The sequence below is a fragment of the Drosophila novamexicana genome, unplaced genomic scaffold (assembly GCF_003285875.2).
Source record: "Drosophila novamexicana strain 15010-1031.04,08,12 unplaced genomic scaffold, DnovRS2.1 tig00000932-arrow-arrow-pilon, whole genome shotgun sequence".
NCBI classification, from domain to species: domain Eukaryota; kingdom Metazoa; phylum Arthropoda; class Insecta; order Diptera; family Drosophilidae; genus Drosophila; species Drosophila novamexicana.
The window spans coordinates 1,505,519-1,520,029 of NW_020824832.1; the positions used below are offsets into that span (position 1 = coordinate 1,505,519).

The 14,511-nt window shown below is 37.8% G+C and overlaps 2 protein-coding genes across 3 annotated transcripts; one reads left to right on the forward strand and one right to left on the reverse strand.

Moving 5' to 3' along the window:
- Positions 1 to 2,132: 2,132 nt before the first annotated feature.
- On the reverse strand, positions 2,133 to 2,852 carry LOC115765098 (39 kDa FK506-binding nuclear protein-like). The gene has a single exon (XM_030708483.1). It carries the CDS (start codon positions 2,850 to 2,852, stop codon positions 2,133 to 2,135), a length of 720 nt encoding a protein of 239 aa, XP_030564343.1.
- Positions 2,853 to 9,327: 6,475 nt separating this feature from the next.
- LOC115765180 lies at positions 9,328 to 10,127 on the forward strand. 2 transcript variants are annotated; one of them, XM_030708603.1, is made up of 3 exons: positions 9,328 to 9,604; positions 9,699 to 9,872; positions 9,936 to 10,127. In XM_030708603.1, the coding sequence occupies exons 1-3, from the start codon at positions 9,347 to 9,349 to the stop codon at positions 10,104 to 10,106; spliced, it is 603 nt and encodes a 200-aa protein (XP_030564463.1). In that variant the 5' UTR covers positions 9,328 to 9,346; the 3' UTR covers positions 10,107 to 10,127. The 2 variants fall into 2 exon arrangements, with proteins under 2 accessions (XP_030564463.1, XP_030564464.1); XM_030708604.1 differs by having other exon boundaries at positions 9,967 to 10,065.
- Positions 10,128 to 14,511: the final 4,384 nt, after the last annotated feature.

Below are 14,511 nucleotides of genomic sequence, written 5' to 3' on the forward strand. Positions count from 1 at the left end.
TTTATATATATATATATATATATATATATATATATATGCATATCAAGTTTGTAAAGTTGTATTTGTGTCTGGGTGTATTTGCATATACCCATACTTTTTATACCCTGAACCCATTAAAAACGGGTATAAGGGTACATTGTATTTGTGCGAAAGCCAAATGTATGTAACAGACAGAAGGAAGCATCTCCGACCCCATAAAGTATATATATTCTTGATCAGCATCAACAGCCGAGCCAATCTAGCCATGTCCGTCTGTCTGTCCGTCCGTATGTATGAACGCAAGGATCTCAGAACCTATAAGAGTTAGAGACTTGAAATTTAATTAGATGTAGATGCTCCTAGCTCCCGCGCAGATCGAGTTTGTTTCCTATAATCGATAACTTACTCCGTTTCCAAGCAATCGATAAAAATCGATATCGATATCCTGTTTTTTGGGCAATTTTGGTAAATAATAAGAGCTAGAGTCACCAAACTTGACATGTAGCTTCTAAAATAGAATATACATTTGATGTTGAAAGAATGGGTTCAGGGTATCCCCTAGTCGGGAGCTCCCGACTAGAACCTCTTACTTGTTTTTGTTTTGTTTCATGTGCGCTGCAGCTGTCAATTGCGTCCTGTTTGTTGTTGTAATTTTTAATTGCATATCAGCAATTAATAAATATTTACACACAACTTTTCCCACAGACACACACACACGATTAACACCCACACGATAACTCATACACACAGTCGCTCAGTTGTCTGTCTGCTTTTGAATAATAATCAATAAATGTCAAATGCAATCAAAGTCCATAAAACCTGAGTGTGCTTCGAGTGCCGCTGTGTGTGTGTTTGGCGAAGGTCGAGGACGGAGACAGGGGCACTTTCAAAAGGTTCCCATAAAAATGACCCTTGCCAGGATAAGCTAATCCTGCATGTCGCACTCCGTCACACGTTTATTTACATTTAATAGCCATGAAAATCGCATAGAGAGGCGAGGGGCAGTTAAGCTATAAAAGTAAAGGTAAAGGTATAAAAGTAAAAATAACTTGACTTGATTTTAGACAGAAAGATTTAACTATGGATAATTTTTAGAGTCAGATATTTCCTAAAGCGCGTTTTTTTTTCATCTTTTACACTAAAATTAGCTAGGATTAGTCCAAAAATTAGAGCTTTAGAAACTTGCCTAATGCATTAAATTAACCAATGTTTGTGATGTCTACCATTATTCTCTGATTTTTTTATTCTTTCCTTTTTAAATACATCTGATATGTCGCTGACAGATCAAGGCAGCTGCCACAGTAGCTCATCAAATTCCAGATTCAAAACGAATTTGCAATTCCCTTCGGGGACACGTACAGACTCATTTAAAACTTGATATTATTGCTGGACTTCTTCAAAACCAAATGTGTCCCAAATTGTTGTCAGCTAAGTAGTTGTCGTTATTGTAGTTGTTGTTTGTGTCCTTTGGCGGTTACAAGTTTGTTGCAAGGCAGCCTCAACGTGCCCACATACACACACATACTACACACACCACATATACCACACACACCAAACACACACACACACACATACACACACACACAATTCATGAACACTTACATACATAGTTGAAGTCCCAAATGCGCCACTAATTTGTGGACATGTTTAATGTTTGCCTGGCTTTTTATGACCATCTTCTGACGAATCCGTTAAGACGGCATCCTATTCACTCGAGCACACGTGCCAGCTGCCAGTTATTATCAATTTGGGGTTAAAAGCAGCATTTTACCAGGTACAGTTGTGCTGCCTGTCAGCTAACTATTCACCTAGATAGTTACTCGTCTGTATTTACTTAATAACTTGGTAGTTTGTACTCTCTTACACCTGTGCATTCGCTTCGACTTTTATGTTCACGCCTGACTTCATCTAAATAATAATAATCATAGTAGTTGTAATCTTTATACTCAGGATAAATTTAATTGCAGCCGCTTTAAGTTTCCCTTGGCATATTAAATATTAAGATCTAGGGCTTAGGTCTTGCCCATTTAGTAACTGACTATCTACCCAACAAAAAATACACTTGTATTAATTTGTTGAACTGGGAATGTTCAACTAATTTTGGTATATTTTATACGCTCGTTTTTCCAAAATGCATTCAACTTTCAATAAATTCATTTCGATTCATCATCTGAGCTTTCCGACTTGATGTCGAGTGTATCCTCGCGATTGGCAAAAGCGCCATCTATGGGCCAAGTATTGCGACGCTTACCACCCAATTTTACGATATTTTCATTCTCCTTGTTGAGCACCGCCACGATGACCTTTTGCACCAGCTTTTTGGCCTCGGTCAATATTGGCTCTTTCGATTTTTTGGGCTCCAGTGGCATATCATCTTCGGACTTGAAATGGGCATCGCCCGCACTGTAATCGTCAGAGCGCAGATCATCCTCCATATCATGATCAAAGTAATTCTCCTGTACAGTTCGCTGCAGTTCGTCGAATGGAAGATTGGCTTGAGCCTCATCTGTTGGCTGATACTCTCTATGGCGGCTTTCCACATCGCTGGCCGTGACCTCGCCATCCGATGATATCAGAATGGATTCATCGTCATCGGAGCCATCGGTGGGATACGAGTAGCCAAGCAAGCAAATGGTTGCATTGCCCATCGATTCGAGTACCACGCGTTCGCCCTTGCTGAAGTTCAAGTCGAGTGCAGTTTGCGGAGTACCGTGTGATAAGGTTGCCACAACATATTTTTCATTCTTAATAGTCATATATAATTTGGCATATTCTCCCTCATCAATAGCCACACTGGAGATGTGAAATGCCTTGGTCACTTGCTGGGTGTACTTACAGTACGGTTTCATAATTAATCCATAAAACGAGGACATCTTTAAGTGCTTGGTTCTTTGGTTCTTCTTCTATACTCTAGTTAAGCTTTGATGCTATTCTATTAAGCCACGTGGCAGTAACTGCTGATGGGCACAGCTTACAAGCTATCGATAGCTATCGATTAATCGTACGTGCGGGCACGGACGCAGAATGACTAGCCAAGAAACAGGACTGTTTGTGAAGAAGTTGCCACATTGTAACTGTGACTTGTCTAGGTTACTTTGGATGTTTGAAAATGTCGCGACTCGCTACTTGACAAACCTAACGAATATTATGCATCTTAAAATTGAAGATAACTTTATCTTAGGGAGTAACTGATTTAATTGTTATACCCTTGCAGAGAGTATTATCAATATCTCACCGAATGAGACCCTTTCGACGCTAAAGATTATATATATTATTGATCATTACCAGAACCCGATCGAATCTGTGTCTAGGCAAAAGAGTCTCTCAGTTTTTAAGCTATCGTCACACAACATTGCATAACTACGTGTTCCTGATGTAGGCACTGATTAAATCGGACCTCAATATCATATGGCCTAGCCAAGATCTTAAGAAAATTTAGTTTCTATATAAAAAACTTCTTTATTTATCCAATACATATGGGTATAGTCTTATCAACATAGGCTTACTATATCATATAGCTCTTAGGGAAGAATTGTTAAAAAAAAAAATTGTTTTTTTTTGTGAACAACTCTTGCTTTAGATATCTAATCTTCAAGATATCTAAATAAATCTTGGCCTTTATAAATATATGATTTATTTTAAAATATATAAATAATTACAAAAATATATATAATACAAATCTGCAGAGCCGTTACTATCATATCTTATGGCTGCTATAGGAACAATCGATCGAAAGAGAACTCTTGTATAAGAACAACTCTTTGCTAGTTATATGGCTGTAAGGGTACTTAGACTTCGGCAATCTAGGATAACCTTTCTTACACCCTTGTCTCTACAAGGTATTATAGTTTTGCCATGAAATGTGTAACGCATAGAAGGAGACATCTTCGAAGACATTTTCGAGCTGCAATATTATCACGTATCTGCAAAAGACAAATGCTTACAAAGGTATTAAGTCTTCGGCGTGTCGAAAATAGCCTTACTTTCTCGTTCCTGTCTTATTTTGCAATTTAAAATTGCAAACAAATATAAGATATATATATGATACAGATATAAAATATATTACTGTGAGAGTCCCATAAAAAATTAATACATGACCAAATTATTTTAGTAAACTAGCATTATGATTTTTATACCCTGAACCCATTAAAAATGGGTATAAGGGTATATTGTATTTGTGCGATAGCCAAATGTATGTAACAGGCAGAAGGAAGCTTCTCCGACCCCATAAAGTATATATATTCTTGATCAGCACCAAAAGCAGAGTCGATCTAGCCATGTCCATCTGTCTGTCCGTCCGTCCGTCCGTCCGTTTGTATGAACGCAAGGATCTCAGAACCTATAAGAGCTAGAGACTTTTTAGATGAAGGTGCTCCTAATGCCCGCGCAGATCGAGTTTGTTTCCGATAATCGATAACTTACTCCCTTTCCAAGCAATCGATAAATTCGATATCGATATCCTTTTTTTTTTGGCAATTTTGGTAAATAATAAGAGCTAGAGTTACCAAACTTGACTTTTAGCTTCTAAAATAGAATATATATATGCATTTGATGTTGGAAGAAGAGGGTTCAGGGTATCCCCTAGTCGGGAGCTCCCGACTAGAACCTCTTACTTGTTTTAGATTATTTTTCAATAATTTGTAGACACAATGCAAGGCTTAAGAAATGGACTTGTGTATATGTATGCATGTATATATTCATTCACAATTGTTGTTCGTCTATATATTTTTTATTTATGATGTGTTTTCTGGCCTGGTTAATGATGCAGCTGCCAATTGAACTTTGATATGCCATGTTTTATGATGTGGCCAGCCCGTAGGAGCCGCAGAGCTCCCAAGTTGCCTGAGCATAAATCATAGCTGCCAGCGAAGGGTAACCCGCACACACACACAGACACACACAGACACACACACGAAGTGAGAGAAAGAGAAAATCATATTACACATTTTTAACGGCGAAATTTTGTGAAAGTAGGTAAAAGTAATATGCATGTGCGGGTGTGTGTGTGTGCGGGTGTGTGTGTGTGCGTGCATGTGTGTGTGTGTGTGTATGTGTGCTGCATACTTATGTGCATGTTTAGTAGCTTTAATAACTTCACTTACACTATTCTCATATTCATATTCATATGTATTTAGGGAAACACGTGCGACATTCTGGTATTCACTTCCTTGCCTCATTGGCTGTAAGTGCTGTATGTGCTGTGTGTGTGTGTGTGTGTGTGTGTGTGTGTGTGTGTGTGTGTGTGTGAGGCACCGATGCTGTGGCTGTGGCTGTAGCTGGAGCTGGGGATGCGAGTGTGGCGTCTGGCATCGTGCGCTCGGAGTGCCTGTTGGGTATTTGCACATTTTAACGGATTAAATATGAAAATTAACAGTCACACAGATACACACATGCGCCTACACACGCCGCTGCTGCTATTGTGTGTGTGTGTGTTCGAGTAATTTGCTTTCATAATAATGAATCCTGGCCGAAGGAACTTAGACCTGGTTAATGCCGCCTTGTCGGCAGCTGCACTTAGTTGAAAAACTTCTTAAAATAGCAACAGCAGCAGCCGTTGTTGTCGCTGTTGTTAGTTCGGCTCCCCCAATTCTACAGTAGCTACCATGCTCCAACCCCCTCTATTACCTTCAATTTAACAGCCCCAGTCCCAGCCCCAGCCCCATCTCAAGCATTAACCCGTTGCTGCTAACATTTGCAAGTTAAACAATTATTCAAGACGTGACTTTTTGGCATTTAAATATTTATGCGCACACGTTTTGCGCACGGCACACACACAGCTACACACACTCGCACACACACACACGCTCTCACAACAACTGTCACAATGTAACATTTATGTTAAATTGACGTTGCCTAAAGGCGCAGAAATTTGTTTGTTTGTTTGTTTGTTTGCATGGCATTTCCCAAATGTGGTGTCTTTGAAATTTTGTTTTAAATTATAAACACATTTCATGGCATTTTCAAACGATATCATTTGAAATTTATGATGACATCATGTAGCCCAATAATATATGGAGCTACGAGAGCGCTCAGTTTCCTATTTTTGAATCTATTTCAGTTATGATATTTAATTTGGTAGTTCCTTATAAAGGCTTAATATATGCTAGCTGGGAAAATTTGATGAAAACTAACGATTATATGCTTCTCTAATTTTCAGCTATACTCTACCACAAAAGTAGGCTAATATTTTCATGAGGACCTTCGCATTAGGAGTAGCTCGCAATAATTGTACCTCAGGTCCTTTAAAGCTTAGTGTCTCGCCCTTCACAGCTTGCGTGGCTCGAGATAATTGTTCCTAAGGTCCCTCACAGCTTGCCATAACAGCAATATCTTCCAGTCGTTTTCTGCGTTAAACTTCTTTGTTGATTATTTTCATGCAGTGGGTTTTCTCAATATGACATTTCCATATAATTTTGTATCTCGCAATTGTATCAGGAATTGTATAATAAATGAAATAGAACAAGTAAGAGGTTTTAGTCAGGAGCTCGCGACTTAGGAATACCCTGAACCCTCTTATTCCAACACCAAATAAATTAATAAACAAGTATAATGTTCTAGTCGGGAGCTCCCGACTAGGGAATACCCTGAACCCTCTTCTTCCAACATCAAATGCATATACATATATATTCTATTTTAGAAGCTATATGTCAAGTTTGGTGACTCTAGCTCTTATTATTTACCAAAATTGCCCAAAAAACAGGATATCGATATCGATTTTTATCAATTGCTTGGAAACGGAATAAGTTATCGATTATCGGAAACAAACTCGATCTGCGCAGGCACTAGGAGCGCCTACTTCTAAAAGACAAGTCTCTAGCTCTTATAGGTTCTGAGCTCCTTGCGTTCATACATACGGACGAACGGACGGACGGACAGAGAGACGAACATGGCCAGATCGACTCGGCTAGTGATACTGATCAATATATACTTTATGGGGTCGGAGATGCTTCCTTCTGCCTGTTACATACATTTGGCTTTCGCACAAATACAATATACCCTTATACCCATTTTTAATGGGTTCAGGGTATAAAAAGTAACCGCACTACTTGCCGCCGTCTTCACTCAACAGCCACACCAATAACTAAGTCTCAGTGAGAAAAAAAAAACGAATTTAAATAGCAGCACAGAAAACAATACAATCGCAATTACAATGTTGTTGATAGAATTCGAAGCAGACGAGCATGAATGTGTGTGTGTACATGTATACAGAAATTCTTTATATTTTCGACGCAAGCACGTGAGCAGTCAAAATACCGAAAAACAAAACAAAAACCGATCCTTATGAAATATTCGACAGTATATCTTATTGAACCATAGATTTTTTGCGTATTCTCGTCAATTGCATTGAAATTGTGGCTTAAATTGGTGGGCAATACAAGTTGGGTTATTAACTTGATTTATAGCTCTGCGGTGGTAGCGGGGAGGTGACGATAGGTATAAAATGAAAGGTACTTGATAAATATATATGTCGGCGCATAAGGAATGTCTGTGTGGTTGTACGTAGAATAATGATTGAGAATGTCAAAATATTTGGTATTTCACAATGATTGAGAATGGCAAATGAAGTTGTATGTTGCGACTGTTCTAAAAGCATTATTGTCGCTTTGCTTAGAACTGTCATGGCGAGGCGACAATGTCGCCGAGTGTAGTTAGATAGGATACAAAGGGAAAAGGAAGAACGTTGAGTTCTGTTGCTTCCGAAGACGCCTAGTGTACACATCGAAACTCGCTGCGGTCTGAAGCTTTATAGAACGGAGAATAATAATTCGCGCTCCGACATATGCATATATAATATTCTAGAAGCAACATGTCATGTTTGGTGACTCTAGCTTTTATTATTTACCTAGTTTCCTCAAAATGCAGGATGTGGATATCGATTTTTATAATTGCTTTGAAACGGAATAAGTTATCGATTATCGGTAACAAACTCAATCTGCGCAGTCATTAGGAGGACCTTCAGCTAAAATGTCAAGTCTGTAGCTCTTATAGGTTGTGATATCCTTTCGTTCATACATACGGACAGACGGGCAGATGGACGGACGGAAAGACCGACAGACGAACATGACTAGATGGACTCAGCTATTGGTGCTGATCAAGAATATATATACTTTATGGGGTCGGAGATGCTTCCTCTTGCCTGTTACATACATTTACATTTTGCACAAATACAATATATCCTTTTTACCCATTTTTAATGGTTTCAGGGTATAATAACATTTTCAGCGTGAAAATATATTTAAAAAATCATCCTCGTTTGTTCTCATTAATTATAAATCAAACAAAACGATTAAAGTGGCCATTTGCCAATTACATAACTATAATTGCAATATTAAATTAAACAAGAAAGAAAGATTATCTTCGGCACACCGAAGATCTAATACCCTTGCAGACCCAACCTTTTCATAATGCTTATAGTGCTTTGCCCCTATCTAAGAAACACAGGGAAAATAGTTAATGCGAGTTTGGTCAAGATATCTTAATAAACAAAAAAGGTTTTTAATCAAAAACCTAGTTTTCGACCGATCGTTCCTGTGGCAGATATATGATATAGTAGTCCGATGTAAATAAGATTTTGCAAAAATGAAAGGAGCATAGTGAAATCTTTAAGTGCCGTGCTTAATCAAAATATCTAGAATGACATACAAATTAATTTTCGACCGATCGATCCTATGGCACCTATCTATGATATTGTGATCCGATCTTAATAGGACTTTGCATATATATAAGGAGTATAGTAAAACTAATAAATGCCAAGTTTGGTCAAGATATCTTGAAAAATAAAATGTTTTTTCATACAACAACTTAATTTTCGACCAATCGTTTCTATGGCAGCTATATTATATAGTAGTCCGATCCAGCTGGTTTTGACATATGTGCTACGTGCAACAGAAAGAGGGAGTTCTGCAAGGTTTCATTAAGATAGCTTTTAAACTGAGGGACAAGTTTGCATAGAAACAGACAGACGGTCAGACGGACAGACGGTCAGACGGACAGACGGACATGACTATATCGACTTGGCTATTGATGCTGATCAAGAATATATATACTTTATGGGGTCGGAGAAGCTTACTTCTGCCTGTAACATACATTTGGATTTTGCACAAATACAATATACCCTTATACCCATTTTAATGGGTTCAGGGTATAAAAAACATATATGTTGAACGATATATCTAGCAGTATGCTATAATTAATTTGATACCAGGACAACCTTTTTGACATTAGGTACGATCTAACAAGCATGTTTAATTATTGTTGTGTAATAGGCACGTTATATATTCATATTCTGGTGTATAAAAACCCACAGCCCGTAATGCACAAAACCCAATTCGAAATTGTATTCGACTAATCAACGCGAACACAAAAGATGTGGTCCCCACCGAAGTTTGTGTACCAAGTGTTGATTTTGATTTTATTCGAAAGGCAATCGAGTGCTTTAAAATATAAATTCATTCCTGAAAACGAGGATTTAGTCACCGATTGTCCTAATAAACCAAGTAATGTACACAATTTTAATGGACTTTTCGATACCTCTGATTCAACCTTTAAAACGGATTTTGTGTCCGTACGCTTTGCGGGCAATCTCACCTGCGTCTGGAATATTCAATCTGGTGATCGCATTCAGGTGAATATTGTTCAATATTGTTTGACTGAATTCAATCAGTCTACGATTAAACTAAAATGGATTAAAACATCACAATAATTTTTATTAATTTCAGGGAACTTTTGAAATAAAACGCTTCGATCGGGGATCCTGGCAACCAACAGTATTCAATATGTTTGTCCGTGACTTCTGTTCATCTCTCTTTCAAAAAGAACAGTACTGGTACAAGTATTGGTCGAAATACATAATCAATAGGGAACAAGTCAATGATAAATGTATTCTGCCTGGAGTAAGTTCTATGTTATCTAGTAATATTATTTACTTATAGACAGCATATGTCCTTCTCTCCTAGACTAAATTTATTCACGAACCGTTTAATGTAGATTTATTCTTCGAGGCACAAGGATTACCATTGATTGGACCACACAAGCTTGTCTATACATTTAAGGCCTTTGACTCTAAGGGAGTAGAGCGAAATACTAGCATCTGTTTCGAAATTTTAGGGGAATTTCAGAGGCTGTAGATATGCCGAGAATGATAATAAAATTAATAAATTGCAAGTTTATATTTTTAATAACAATGTTTTGACAAAAAAAAAGTTTAATTTATAGGTGAATATTGGTTTTTAGATGTTGTGTGTGCTACTTGTGTGTGTTAATTGGATGATATTATCTTATGTTAATAAAAATACTATTTTTTTATACACTGAACCCATTAAAAATGATTATAAGGGTATATTGTATTTGTGCAAAATCCAAATGTATGTAACAGGCAGAAGGAAGCATCTCCGACTCCATAAAGTACATATATTCTTGATCAGCATCAATGGCCGAGTCGATCTACCTATGTCCGTCTGTCTGTCCGTCCGATATCGATATCCTGTTTTTTTTGGGCAATTTTGGTAAATAATAAGAGCTAGAGTCACCAAACTTGACATATAGCTTCTAAAATAGAATATATATATTCATTTGATGTTGGAAGAAGAGGGTTCAGGGTATCCCCTAGTCGGGAGCTGCCGACTAGAACCTTTTACTTGTTCTTAAATGCCATTTTGTACAGACCTATTTTGCATATAGGTGCCCTTTGGCTAATTGTCTTTTAAATTGATCAATAAACGATTTAAAGTTGAAAAACTTTGCTAATTTCCTGCAACAGCCAAACAAACATAAATGTAAATGCATTCAAATGACAGATGGAAAGCACTTCCATGTAAATAACAGTCAAGCCAAGTGTTAAACTACGCAAATTGCACTACTTCCATTTGCTATTCACATTTCGATTCCCAGGCCAAAGCCAACAACAACAACAACAGTAGCATAATTTAAGTATTCCCCGAAACGAACGAAAACTTGCGATTTTATCAGACCTTCCGGACAATGAGGGCTGGCAAAAGTCGCACGCGTCGCACCTTTCAAGTCAAGGGATTTATGTGCCCAGCCAACGAAAAGGCAAAACTCAAAAACGAGAACAAGAAAATAAATTGGAAAAAAAAAGAAAAAGGGGGAAAACTGTTTCCAGCCAAAGACATTGTCTTCAGTTTGCGGCCATAACTGAAGTGTTCCCAGTCAAATGCTCCAAAAGAAAAATGTATTCTAATTGGAGCAAAGAACTTTAATAAACAACAAAAGACAAAGTTTAGCACTTGAAGAGTTTAATAGAACAATAAAATATACTACATAATATAGCAAATAAGAGGTTCTAGTCGGTTCTAGTCCCGACTAGGGGATACCCTGAACCCGCTTCTTCGAACATCAAATATATATATTCTATTTTAGAAGCTATATGTCAAGTTTGGTGACTCTAGCTCTTATTATTTACCAAAATTGCGCAAAAAATAGGATATCGATTTTTATCGATTGCTTGGAAGCGGAGTAAGTTATCGATTATCGGAAACAAACTCAATCTGCGCGGGAACTGGGAGCATCTACATCTACAATTTCAAGTCTAGCTCTAATTGGTTCTGAGATCCTTGCGTTCATACATACGGACGGACGGACGGACAGACAGACGGACATGGCTATATCGACTCGGCTATTGATGCTGATCAAGAATATATATACTTTATGGGGTCGGAGATGCTTCCTTCTGCCTGTTACATACATTTGGATTTCGCACAAATACAATGTACCCTTATACCCGTTTTTAATTGGTTCAGGGTATAATAAAATATAATATAATATACTATGCATAACTTTGCTCTTAATATATTTTATTTGAATCCTCAAGGAAAAAACAACTTGAATTTAAATTATAAATAGAAAAGGCTTTTAAAAAAGCCTTGGAGTAAAATGCCATTTATTGAAAATCAAAAATGTTCTTTATATAAGAACTTAATTTAACCCCGATCTATGCCTATGGGATCTATATATTATAGTCTGATCCAACTGGAGTCGACATTTCATTCCATATAAAAAGGCAGAGAGCTAGAAGGACTCGGCTCGACTTGGCTTTTGATTCAGATCATAAATGTATATACTTTATAAAGTGGGACCCATCTCTTTCTGCGCGTTACGTATTGCATGACAAAATTATAATACCCTCCAATATCAATCTTGTTATTGATAGGAAAAGCAAAACTCAGTTATGTCGAAAATGAGTGGGGTTGAATACAAATTGAATACCTTCAACTCATAACAATTGAAAGTGGGAACTCGAACAGAAGTGTAGCCAATTATCGGCATTATAGTCACAGTTCTAGTCATGCATTTTTTATTCGAGTATTAGGAATTTGCGGTGGACAGGTTGAATGCACCTGGTCGATGCGATACTCTTGGCTTCATAAGCTTATGAAAGGACGTAAGAGCGTTACGATTGCAGCTCTAGACTAGAAAGGACCTGAAGAGGGTTGGCTAGGAGTGGGCGGGGCAAGGCTGAAGAAAGGGCGTCAGAGCATTACGATTGCAACTCTAGACTAAAAAGGGCCTGAAGAGGGTAGGCCAGGTGTGGGCGGACCAAGGCTGAAGTTGTTGCACTTGTTGGGCGGGCACTCACGCGAAACTCGCGTTAAATGTTTTTGGGTTTGGCTATCCACACTGTGGCCAATTAATGTGAAAGTAAAGGCACTATTGAACCCTGCGTCAAACCCCCGCCTAGGGGCACACAGTTGTCGCTACAGACAGACCGTTGCCGTCTTGAGTGGGGTTCGGGCTTGGCCCAGATAGTAGCATGGACAAGAAGCGGACACAACATGTCGCTTAACATGTCGAACATTAATATGCACAACATCAGGAGCAACAGGAATAGCAACAGCAACAACAACAGGTGGCAACGGCATCCGCATCCGTATCCGGGTCATGCAATGCCGTTACAGGCCAGTGGCCAAACAAAAACAACTCGAACTGCTCCCAAATGTGCTGCGTGTGCATGCATATTATACACATGAAACGACAGGCAATTGTCCCCACCGCTACCCCGAAGAGCATTCGTTTTTTTACCCCTCCAACACCCCATGTACCCGTCACACAAATATCGATAGACCGTGCCGTGCATAGCTGTGGCTCAAAGCCTTTCCACAGAGGTGTGCATAATTAAATTGGACGACAAGCGGATAAGCTGCAACAACAAGAGACCAAAAATCACAGGTGGACGTCCTAAATGATATGGACCCAATGTGCGGAGCAAAGAGCACAAGCAAAGCGAGAAGTAGAAAAAAGGGCGTGCCCAACGAACAGATAGCCCCTATTCAATTCAAAGCAGCCCTTAGAAAGATCCGAAGTTCCTTTCTACATAAAGTAGCTACTAAAAATTTGAACAACTTTCTGATTTTGTACACTATACGAGAAGCTAAATACCAAATTTGGTGTCTCTAGCTGTAAACGTTCTCGATTTGTGCTTATGTAACAAGGATCCTTAACGGATCCTTATCTCAAGCTCTTAGCTTAGATGGACAAACAGATCGGAAATATATATATATGCCTCAATGCATCGGAGTTGCCTGCTTTTGCCTGTTGCATACATTTGCAAAAAGTAATATACCCTACTTTTTACCCAATTCACTATACAAGAAAAAATCGAGCGAAATATTAAAAAAAAAAAAAAAGAAAATGCATGGATTAATAATGTATTCACGTGTGTGTCATATCACGCCACGGACTGTCGCTCGCCTGACCATTTGCCTTAAAGCATGCGCTATCAAAAAAATGAATTACATAAAAAACAATAAACATATCGCATGGAATTGCAAATCGATTATAAATGCCAAGCCGGAAACAATTTTCCTGCAAAATGGTGGCGAATGTAAATCTAGTCCAAGCAAATGTAAGGCCTCATGGTCTATTTAAGAGTAAAGATTAAATATATATATATGTATATTACTTGGAATGCTCAAGAATTAAAGAGATTTTCCTATATAAATGATTTCTCTATATATTTTGCTATTACTAAAAGTTTGTTTTATATGCCAACCAGCCTTGCCTTATATCAATATGGAATGGATTTTCCGAAAAGTGTGAAACAATCAAATGAATTTGAGCAAAGCTCTTTGAAAATGAGTTTGAGCCGATTGGATGGTCGACAAAAAGGTTTCATACAAGTGTTTTCACGCTTTTTTCACAATTGCGGGCGGAATTTACCTAAACCACGTGTTTGCGTGCAAACGTCTTACAATACACAATCAGTAAATCAGTCGATCAGACATATATTGCTTTATATTTGTTGAATGAAGCTATACAAAAAACAAAACCTAAAAAAAGAATAAAGCCATAAAACTGAGTTAAATAAAACAATTTAATGAAAAATATTGGAAATTTATAGCTTCGGCAAAAGCTTCAAATAAATTTGGCAATAATTTTCATATTTATGTTAGCATATTTATGTTTCGGTGTCGTCAGCTATTTTTTTTTTTTTTTGTATTTATTTTTGAACAATTTTTTTTTGTCCTTTATAATTTATTTTAATTAAGAATCGCGTCATTTATCGGGAGTACGCAC